General features: G+C 46.3%; 1 protein-coding gene across 3 annotated transcripts in view; it reads left to right on the forward strand.

Moving 5' to 3' along the window:
* SP140 (SP140 nuclear body protein) overlaps positions 1-10,943 on the forward strand; it is an 87,369-nt gene extending 76,426 nt beyond the window's left edge. For all 3 annotated transcript variants that reach the window (XM_034955335.3, XM_034955337.3, XM_034955336.3), the window contains 5 exons: positions 7,656-7,771; positions 8,475-8,583; positions 8,886-8,963; positions 9,181-9,324; positions 10,314-10,943. In XM_034955335.3, coding sequence (XP_034811226.2) covers positions 7,656-7,771; positions 8,475-8,583; positions 8,886-8,963; positions 9,181-9,324; positions 10,314-10,412 — 546 coding nt within the window. In that variant the 3' untranslated portion in view covers positions 10,413-10,943. The remainder of the gene's footprint in view (positions 1-7,655; positions 7,772-8,474; positions 8,584-8,885; positions 8,964-9,180; positions 9,325-10,313) is intronic.
* The last annotated feature ends 201 nt before the right edge of the window (positions 10,944-11,144 follow it).

The following is an 11,144-nucleotide window of genomic DNA, read 5'->3' on the forward strand; positions in this document are numbered from 1 at the left end:
CTGTACTCCCAGCTACTCAGGAAGCTGAGGCAGGAGAATGGCATGAACCCAGGAGGCAGAGCTTGCACTGAGCCAAGATTGCGCCACTGTACTCCAGCCTGGGCGACAGAGCGAGACTCCATCTCAGAAACAAAAACAAAAACAATTACTACTAGACCTAAGAAATGAGATAGACGGCAACAGAATGATACTGGGGGACTTCAGTACTCCACTGACAGCACTAGACAGGTCATCAAGACAGAAAGTCAACCAAGAAACAATGGACTTAAACTGTACACTAGAACAAATGGACTTAACAGATATTACAGAACATTCTACCCAACAACTGAAGAACATACATTCTTTTCATCAGTACCTGGAACATTCTCCAAGATAGACCACATAAAAGTCTATCACTATCATAGGCCACATAAAAGTCTCAACAAATTTAAGAAAATTGAAATTATAGCAAGTACTGTCTCAGACCACAGTGGAATAAAATTGGAAATCAGCTCCAAAAGGAACCCTCAAAACCATGCACATACGTGGAAATTAAATAATCTTCTCCTGAATGATCACTGGGTCCACAATGAAATCAAGATGGAAATGAAAAAATCCTTTGAACTGAACGACAATAATGACACAAGCTATCAAAACCTCTGGGATACAGGAAAAGCAATGCTAAGACGAAAGTTCATAGCATTGAATGCCTACATCAAAAAGTCTGAAAGAGCACAAATAGACAATCTAAGTTCACACCTGAAGGAACTAGAGAAAGAAGAACAAACCAAACCCAAACCCAGCAGAAGAAAAGAAATAACAAAGATCAGAGAAGAACTAAATGAAATTGAAACAAAAAAAATACAAAAGATATATGAAACAAAAAGATGGTTATTTGAAAAGATAAACAAAATTGATACACTATTAGCAAGATTAACCAAGAAAAGACTAGAGAAGATCCAAATAAGCCCAACTAGAAACAAAATGGGAGATATTACAACCAACACCACAGAAATACAGAAGATCACTTAAGGCTACTATGAACACCTTTATGCACACAAACTAGAAAACCTAGAGGAGATGGATAAATTCCTTGAAATATACAACCCTCCTAGATTAAAGCAGGCAGAAATAGAAATTCTGAAGAGACCAGTAACAAGCAGTGAGATTGAAATGGTAATTTAAAAATTGCCAATACTAGAAAGGCCAGGACCAGATGGATTGATTCACAGCTGAATTCTATCAGACATTCAAAGAAGAATTCGTATCAATCCTACTGAAACCATTCCAAAAGATAGAGAAAGAGGGCATCCTCCCTAAATCATTCTATGAAGCCAGTATCACCCTAATACCAAAACCAGGAAAAGACATAGCTCATGTCAATAAATGTGATATACCACATAATCAGAATTAAAAACAAAAATTGTATGATCATCTCAATAAAGACAGCAAAAGCATTTGACAAAATCCAGCACCTTTTATGATTAAAACCCTCCACAAAATTGGCATAGAGGGGACATACCTTAAGGTAATAAAAGCCATCTATGACAAACCCATAGCCAACATCATTCTGAAATGGCAAAAGTTGAAAGCATTCCCTCTGAGACCTGGAACAAGACAAAGATGCCCACTTTCACCACTTCTATTCTACATGATACTAGAAGTCCTAGGCAGAGCAATCAGACAAGAGAAGGAAATAAAGGGCATCCAAATCAGTAAAGAGGAAGTCAAACTGTTGCTGGTCACCAATATGATCGTATACCTAGAAAACCCTAAGGACTCATCCAAAAACCTCCTAGATATGATAAATGAATTCAGTAAAGCTTCAGGGTACAAAATCAATATATACAAATCAGGAGCACTGTTATATACTAACAGAGAGAAAGCTGAGAATCAAATCAAGAACTCAACCCCTTTTACACTAGCTGCAAAAAATTAAAATACTTGGGAATATACCTAACCACGGAGATGAAATACCTCTACAAGGAATACTACAAAACACTGCTGAAAGAAATCACAGATGACACAAACAAATGGAAACATGTCCTATGCTCGTGGATGGGTAGAATCAATATTGTGAAAATGATCATACGGCCAATAGCAATCTGGAAAGTCAATGCAATTCCCATCAAAATACCATGATCATTTTTCACAGAACTAGAAAAAACAATTCTAAAATTCATACAGAACCAAAAAAGAGCTCATGTAGCCAAAGCAAGACTAAGCACAAAGAACAAACTTGGAGGCATCACATTACCTGACTGCAAACTATACTACAAGGCTATAGTAACCCAAACGACATAGTCCAGGTACGAGAATATACCAGTACACATAGACCAATGGAACAGAAGAAAGGACCCAGAAATAAAGCCAAATATTTGCAGCCAGCTAACCTTTAACAAAGCAAACAAAAGCATAAAGAGGGGAAAGGACACCCCATTCAACCAATAGCACTGGCATAATTGGCAAGCCACATTTAGAAGAATGAAATTGAACCCTCATCTCTCACCTTCTACAAAAATCAACTAAAGATGGATCAAAGACTTAAATCTAAGACCTGAAACCATATAAATTCTAGAAAATAACATTGGAAAAACTCTTCTAGACATTGGCTTAGGCAAAGAGTTCAGGACCAAAAACACAAAAGCAAATGCAAGAAAAACAAAGATAAATAGATGGGATTTAATTAAACTAAAAGGCTTCTATACAGCAAAAGAAATAACAGAATAAACAGACAACCCACAGAGTAGGAGAAAATATTTGCAAACTATGCATCCGACGAAGGACTAATATCCAGAATCTACAAGGAACTCAAAGCAATCAGCAAGAAAAAATCAAATAACCCCATCAAAAAATGGGCTAAGGACATGAATAGACAATTCCCCAAAGAAGATATACAAATGGCCAACGAACATGAAAAAATGCTCAGCGTCACTAATTATCAGGGAAATGCAAATCAAAACCGCAATGCGATACCACCTTACTCCTGCAAGAATGGCCATAACTTAAAGATCAAAAAATAATAGGTGTTGGCATGGATGTGGTGAAAATGGAACACTTTTACACTTCTGGTGGGAATGTAAACTAGTACAGCCACTACAGAAAACAGTACAGAGGTTCCTTAAAGAAGTATAAGTAGATCTACCATTTCATCCAGCAATCCCACTACTGACGGCAGCGGCAGGCAGTCTGAAGTGGCTGCTGCCATGAAGCTGGCTGCAGTGAGGTGCAGGCGCTGGCCGTGGGTCCTACGGGGCAGACACAGAGGCAGGCGATCCCCAGAGCCAGTTGCCCTGGGAGCCTTCCTCTGGGAGCCGCTGCAATGGGGCTAGGCCCAGCTGCCTGTAGGGCGTGGTCAGGCAGGGAGGGGTGAGCAGAGAGAGGCCCCACGATGGAGCTGGGCCAGTGGTGGTTCGGCACTTGCACACGTAGCGTGGGGGTCGGGCCCAAACACGGAGCAGTGGCCGCGCTTCAGGGGCCGGGGTGGGAAGTGGGAGTGGCACCCACTTCCAGGACCCAGCCAGCAATGCGGCCCCTGCACCCACCCTGCCCACAGCGCCAGGTTCCCGCCCCTCACAGGAGGCTAAACAAAGGGCCGCCAGAGGCCGTGTCCCCTAGGATCTGTCCCGAGTTAGAGTGACTGCTGTGCCTGGTGCTTTCAGCAGCTGAGACTGGGGAGGCAATCCGGTCCTGGAGGTTTCCCCCAGGCAGGGTCACAAGCCAGGAGAGGGGGTGCCCCAAGCCGTCCCTGAGCCTTGGGGCCACTGGAGGAACTTGAGGCAACATCACCCCTGCCCCAGACACTGGCCTGGGCCTGGCAAGGGCTGGAGCCCCCAACCCAGGCTGCAAGGAGGCAGACAGGGCAGCAGGAATGGCCGGAGGAGCAGCAGTGGCAGCAGTGGGTCCCCTGTGCCCTGTGTACCTGAGGCAGCTGACTGTGTCACCCTCACCCTCACACAGCCGGCAGGACCTGCTCTCAGGCCCAGAGCCTCTATCACAGCCTGGACCTCTTTCCCCACTGCGTCCTGGGAACCTGCAAGCACCTGGCCAAAGGTGCAGCCGAGACTCACAGAACTAGCCCCTGAGTGTCAGGTTCCTTTGTGTGAGGTTGGCTGGGGCACTGTGCCACCTGCACCTCATCCACAACTGCTGCAGGAGACACAGAGAGGGGGCATGGCTGAGGCCGCCCCACTCTGCAGAGCCAGGGACAAGCAGGAGCCCTGCCTCTCCCGAATTGGCAGGGCAGGAGCTCGCCATGCACAACTGCAGGTGCCCAGGTCGCGACTGTAGGCCTGGGCCTCCCAGTGCTCTTGGGGACCCAGGAGGCCACCCTCCCCCTGCCAGAAGCAGAAACTTCTGCTCCCTGGCATCTTCCTGCTTCCAGCACCCGCTGCAATCTTTGAGTGAGGTTGGGGCTGAGCCCAGGTGCAGTTGCAGCCTTGTCAGGTGTGCACATGCTTGGGGCAGAGCTGACACACCAGGCCCCTGCTGCCTGCGCCCCTCTGGACTTTGGGTGCTGATGATCATAGGAGAGAGGCCAAGAATGGGCTGGGGCCAGCTCAGCGCTGGCCTGCAGGTGCCCCTTTGGGCAAGGGGCCTGGGCATCATGGGTGGCGGGGAAAGGCAGACAGGCTTCTGGGTGAGAAGGGGCAGGTCCCTGGTGAGGCACCACCTTCAGGCAAGGGAGGGCCTGAAGGCTGGGAACTGGGCTGCCAATCCTATGGACCAGAGTGGGAACTTGTAATGCCTTTCAAAGGCCTGCTCATGGTAACCCATGGACCAATCAGCATACACTTCCTCCCCTCTGAAGCCCATAAAAGCTCTGGACTCAGTCAGACTTGGAGAGAACATCCTGGACAACCAGCAGCAGAGAAGAGCTTCACACTCCAGGGACTACCTGCCAGCAGAGAGAAGCCACCCACCCTAGGACCTCCTCCTCTTTGCTGAGGGCTGAACACTCGTCAGGACACACTGGCTGCAGAAAGGAGCTACCCACAGTGGGTCTCTGAGCTGTTCTACTGCTCAGTAAAGCTCCTCTTCATCTTGCTCACCCTCCATTTGTCAGCATCCCTCATTCTTCGTGGTTGCAGGACAAAAGAACTTGGGATCTGCTGAATGGTGAGGCTAAAAGAGCTGTAACACAAACAGGGCTGAAACATGCCCCTTGTTCACTGCATTGTGGGTGAAGAGAAGGAGAGAAGAGCTGCAGCCCTTTGGGGAGCCCAGACCTGGAAGCTCCCAGAGCCAGGGCTGTGACTCCCTTTTGGAGGCTCTGAGGTTCCTGGTGTCTTCAAGCTTCCAGGTGCCACCACATCCCCTATTGCCAGCCATGGAAGCTGCTTGCAGTGTGCCTGGTCCAGACACAGCCTTGCAAAGAGCCAGTGCTCATTCCAGCACCTGGAGTTGCCTGCCCTTATGCAATAGCAGGCATGTCTGACTGTATGCAGTGGCTGGACCCCATGCTTGCTCACACGCCTCTCCCACTCCATGCCTGACCTGCCCCATGGCAGGTCCTTGGTAGGTATGGGATCCAGGCCAGTAGCCTGAGCCAAGTGCAGCCTGCCAGGCCAAGTGGGTGGAAGGAGCCCAGTGGGCCTGAGCAAAACTCAGGCAAAGGCACCACTGGTTACAGAGGTTTCTGGCAAGAAAAAGCAATACCCCAAGGATTCCGTAACACTACTGGGTGTCTACCTAGTGGAAAAAAAGTCATATGAAAAAGATACTTGGACATGCATGTTTTTATATATATACATATATGTATATATATATATATACACACACACACACACACACACACAGACACACACACACACACCATGGAATACTACTCAGGTATAAAAAGGAATGAAATAATGACATTAACAGCAACCTGAATGGAGTTGGAGACCCTTATTCTAAGTGAAGTAACTCAGGAATGGAAAACCAAACAACGTGTGTTCTCACTTATAAGTTGGAGCTAAGCTATGAGGATGCAAAGGCATAAGAATGATACAATGGGCCTTGGGGACTGAGAGGGAAGGGTGGAGGAGGGTGAGGGATAAAAGACTACACATTGGGTACAGCGTACACTGCTCTTGTGATGAGTGCACCAAAATCTCAAAAGCCACCACTAAAAAAATTATCCATGTAACCAAAAACCACCTGTTCCCCCAAAACTATTGAAATAATAATTTTTTAAAAAGATTAAGGATTCGACATACTTAAACATTTGGTACTTCATTCCCACCCTAGGGTTTTGGAGATGGTGGAACACACAACATCTGACACTGGACAGATGAGATTGACAGCAGTGTATTAGTCATATTTACTCAGTAGCCCGCTGGGGGTGGGCAGGCATCCCACACCACGCAGGGCCACATGGGGGCTGCGCTCAGGAACAGAGGAAACAGCCAGTGGCTGTGGAGGGTGGGCTGTCCCCTGCTTCCAGAGGGAGAGTGTGATTGGCTTGTTTGAATAATTCCATGGCTGGCAGGGAAATGAAATAAGCTATTCAAAAATACGCAGAAGGTGCAAGCGGTGCTCTTGATCAGAAGTGTTGGTAGGAAACCTTACCTGCAGGAGCAGAGCCGGCGGAGGACTTGTAGATAGACCATTCTAGGCCCTCCCAGTGTTACCAGATGTCCAGGCTGCACATAATATTAAACTCTAATTTTAGTCCTTACAGCACTTTTCCCTTGAACGACAAAGGGCTCAGTCACAGACCGGTTCTTTGTTGTAAATACACATGTATTTGTCTACAATACAGCATGTATGTATTGGTCTCTATATTTGCTCTATAAATTCTGTTGGTTTTTAATGACTGGGATTTGCTCCACAACACGTGGATGCAAATACCATCATATTTTAACTTCCCCAAATGAAATTAAATCTGGCTAAAGGTCTTACATATTGAGACTTGTGAGAAATGGAGAATTTGTTGATTTACCATTCTTTTTATAGAACAAAGCACCAGCTCTTTTATGGGCCCAGGAAATGAGGGGAGGGCCTCTGTCTTCAACACTGTATGGTGCTGTTACCATTGTCCTTGGTCATTAGAGATGGCATCTTCGCACCTTGCAATCCAAGTTAGCTAAGTCAGAGCCGAAGAGCTCTGTGCTCCCTGGGGCCCACCTGGTCATCTCCACCCACGGTCCTTCCCCCTCAGAGGTCAGTGTAGAGCCCTCCAGGCATAAAACCTACAGTGTAGGAGTCCCTAACTAGGCCCTGTCTTCAACTCATGGGGAACTTATAGCCAAGAATATGGGATGTGATGATATCTCAGAAGCTTATTCCATCATATGTAATTAGCTAGGTCTCCTTTTCACCAGTTGATTTGTGGTATAGGCAAATTGATTTAACACTTTATTTCAAAACCTGGTTTTATCTGCAGAATAAGGAAATTATTCAGATTCCTATAAAATCATCATCTTGCTTTGTTGCTAGTCTTTCTGCATTACAATCTCTGGTTTCATAAGGAAAACTTTTCAATTCTGACCCATACCCCTTCCTCCTGAACTTCACTGCAGACCAGGATTTGTTCTGAAATCTCCATGCCATGCTTTTCCTTCATATCCCAGGGAGAAGCATTTGCCTGTCCATGTAGGTTCACACAAAGGCAGTGTGTTCTAGATGCCCAGAGGGTTGGCCTTCCTGAATCTTGCGGTTCCCAGTGACGTGGACACTGTTTTATCTTCTAGATGAGAAACCTGGATGAGTGTGAGGTGTGCCGGGACGGAGGGGAGCTGTTCTGTTGCGACACTTGTTCAAGAGTCTTCCATGAGGACTGTCACATCCCGCCTGTGGAAGCTGAGAGGTAAGTGACATGCAGGCGCCTCTCTTTTTGTCCTTTAAGGGACCTTCCATCTGCCATGCGCACTCCCCAGCAGAGTGCCGGCTTATGTCTAGATAGGGAAGGAGCAGGTTCATCGGGTACTGGGACCCAGCAGTGTGATCCAGAGAGCAGTGGGAGACGCTGGCAGCAGGAGGTTAATGTTCTCTGTGCTCTCAGGGACACCTCCTCGGATATGCTGAGGCCAGTGTTGGGGACCTTTGCCTACATACTGGTATTGTCCTTTCCTTGAAGTTTTGCAGCTGGGTGGGTTGGAGACAAGAAACACCAGTTGTTTATATTTTGTGCTTATTCATACAAGACAGGAAGCACGGTCTCATTGGGCTGATGGAGGCCCGAGGTCCCTGGGGCTGAAAACCCAGTTTCTGAAACTCAGGCCTGACAGACAGGGTTCCTTGTGCTCCCAGCAGCTCAGACAAAGAAAGGAGAGTCCACACTCACGGTGACACTACCTTCCTCAGACTTCCTGCCTGCTGCTAGCGCTGATGCGAGGGAAAGGCCAATGGCTGGAGACCCCATGTGTGAATCTTGCATACTTTGGGAGGTGTTCCCCTCCCTCCCATGACTGAGGCTATTGGCCATTCCTGAAGGAAGACAGTGGTAGCCACAGGAACGGTGGCCATTTCCAAGGTCCCTGCCCTCTGCTCACCCATGTCCAATCTCTCAGGACCCCATGGAATTGCATCTTCTGCAGGATGAAGGAGTCTCCGGGAAGCCAACAGTGTTGTCAGGAATCTGAGGTCCTGGAGAGGCAGATGTGTCCTGAGGAACAGTTGGTAAATCAGATGCAAACCCCAAGCCTTCTCCTTTCCCCTCACACGTGAGAACCATGAATAAGCGCAGGGGCAGGGTAATGTACCGAAGGGAGCCTGCTCTTCCGCGCCACACTTCAATGGCACTGATAGAACACCACAACTTGTTTGCACAAAAAGTAACTCAGCCATAACATGTCTGTTTCCAAGAGCCATACATGTTAGAGAAACTTGAGGAAGAAGGGTGTGAGTCATGTGCTGTGTCTCATGCATGTGGGCTCATTCTCTCCAAGCTGCTTTTCATTTATGGCCTCTTTCTTTTGCAGAAATGTGAGTTCCTCCTCTTGAAAGTCTATTGCTGTTCTGAGAGCTCCTTTTTTGCCAAGATTCCATACTATTATTATGTAAGTAACAACAGCAACCCATGATTACAGGCTGCCATGACATTACCTGACCCTGAAATGGACCCTCGTGAGATTTGTGATCTTAATCCCATGGGGCAAGAGCACACGCTGTCGTTAGTTGCCTTCACCTTGTATTTCTGCTGTATTTTATGGGAATCCACAGAAGGTAGACATTGAACTATGCTGGTAGCTTTTCCATTGATATTTTTGTTGCCAGATTAGAGAGGCGTGTCAAGGCCTGAAGGAGCCCATGTGGTTGGATAAAATCAAGAAAAGGCTGAATGAGCACGGTTACCCCCAAGTGGAGGGGTTTGTACAAGACATGCGCCTCATCTTCCAGAACCACAGGGCCTCTTACAAGGTAGGTGGCTCTTCCTGCTTCCATTTCATTTCTTTCCATCCTTCCCCTCATTTTCTGGTGCCTAGAAAAATTTAGTTTCCCTCATCCTGTAATAAGCTTGCACGAGCAAGCGTTCTGGAAGTGATTGATTGTTTTCAGTGCAGAACTTAAGCTCTTCTTAGCAAAGAAACAGTGAATCAAAAGGTGTCCCTGCAACCAGAACCCCAGGTCTCTGAGAGCTCCTCCCCGACTTGCCCCAGAGGAGACAGGAGCTCAGAGAGAGCAATTGAGTCCTGCCTGCTGCAGCATATAAAGAGAAGAGAATTTCATCTTAAAGTGGTATTGTGCCTCTTATCTGCTCCCAATCCCAGAAATCCCAAACTCCAGATTCTTTGCATGTGAATAGACCATATCCCAACAAGGATTGCCAGCAGGGAGTAGAAGTGACAGAGAAAGGAACAGATCAGTGATCTTACCTTATACCCTTCCACTATCTGAATTGTTGAAAGAACCTAGATTGCTTTTCTGACCCACTGAAATAAGCAACCAAAGGCAAAGAAGTAATAATCCCAACTGTGGAAATGATTTCACTTTTCTGCCCTGTTAATAAGAAAGGATCATGCTGGTAAGAAACGGAAGTTACTCTTAGCTGCATGAGTTTTCAAGTTTAACCTGGTTAATGTAACTTAGGGTGTTTAAGATAAGAGTTCTACCTAACAATTGTGTATTTCACACTTCAACATTGTTAAGAAAGTAAATTTCAAATGTACTCACCACAAAAAAATGGTAACTATTTGAGGTGATGAATATGTTAATTAGTTCAATTTAATTATTCCACATAGCAGTCATAAATCACAACATTACTTTGTACTCCAAAATATATACTATTATAAATTGTCGACTTACAGTCCTTTTTTCTTAAAGACAAGAGTCCTGATCATTCTCAGTTGAAAGGTGTCTCATGACGCTAATGATGAGGAGCATTGTTTTTGTCTTTATTATTTTTTCAGTACAAGGATTTTGGCCAAATGGGATTTAGACTGGAGGCTGAGTTTGAGAAGAATTTCAAGGAAGTGTTTGCTATTCAGGAAACAAATGGGAACAATTGACTGGATTAGTGGATGCTGAAAGCATTCAGCAAATGGCACCCTAAAATATGCCGCTGGTTTGCCACTGACTTCAAAATGAGGTCACTTGGGCACAGCACATGCAGGGAGGGGCTTTTCTCTGAGCCTCCCTCATCTGCCCAAAGACAAATCCTCAAAAGGAAATTCAATCATCATGAATCACAACCCCAAGTATCTCATCAGCCAGGGAAGAGTAAGTGGGATCACAGGGAAGGATATTGGCAGTGACACCATCCCATACAGGCTCTTACCTCTTCTCCTGAGGGCTGCTCCAGACAACATTTATTACCCGGAAGACCTTTTGTCTGAAAACCAGCCAAGCTTTATTCAGGACACACTTCTTGCCTTCACTCTCCCACTTCCGTGGCCACCTCCATGCAGAAGCCCTAAGCCCACATTCTTTCGATAGCTCACGGTGGTGTATGAGTGTCCATCATCTGACTCTTCTCGAAGTCTCATATTTTGTGGGACTCCTGTGCAAACATATGTTATTAAAATTTTTTTCCTCCTGTTTATCTGCTTTTGTCAATTTAATTCATTCATAGCTCAACCAAAGAACCTAACAGGGTAGAGGGAAGCCATTTTTCACTCCCCTGCAAAGCTGTTGGCATCCTGGCACCATCTCCTCTTCTGGCCAGGTCTTTTCATCCCCAACTGCTGAGTGGTGGCTGCTAATTAATGCCAGTAGTCCCCAGAATATTACCCGGGGTCAAG

This window comes from Pan paniscus, chromosome 13 (genome assembly GCF_029289425.2).
Source record: "Pan paniscus chromosome 13, NHGRI_mPanPan1-v2.0_pri, whole genome shotgun sequence".
Lineage (NCBI taxonomy): Eukaryota > Metazoa > Chordata > Mammalia > Primates > Hominidae > Pan > Pan paniscus.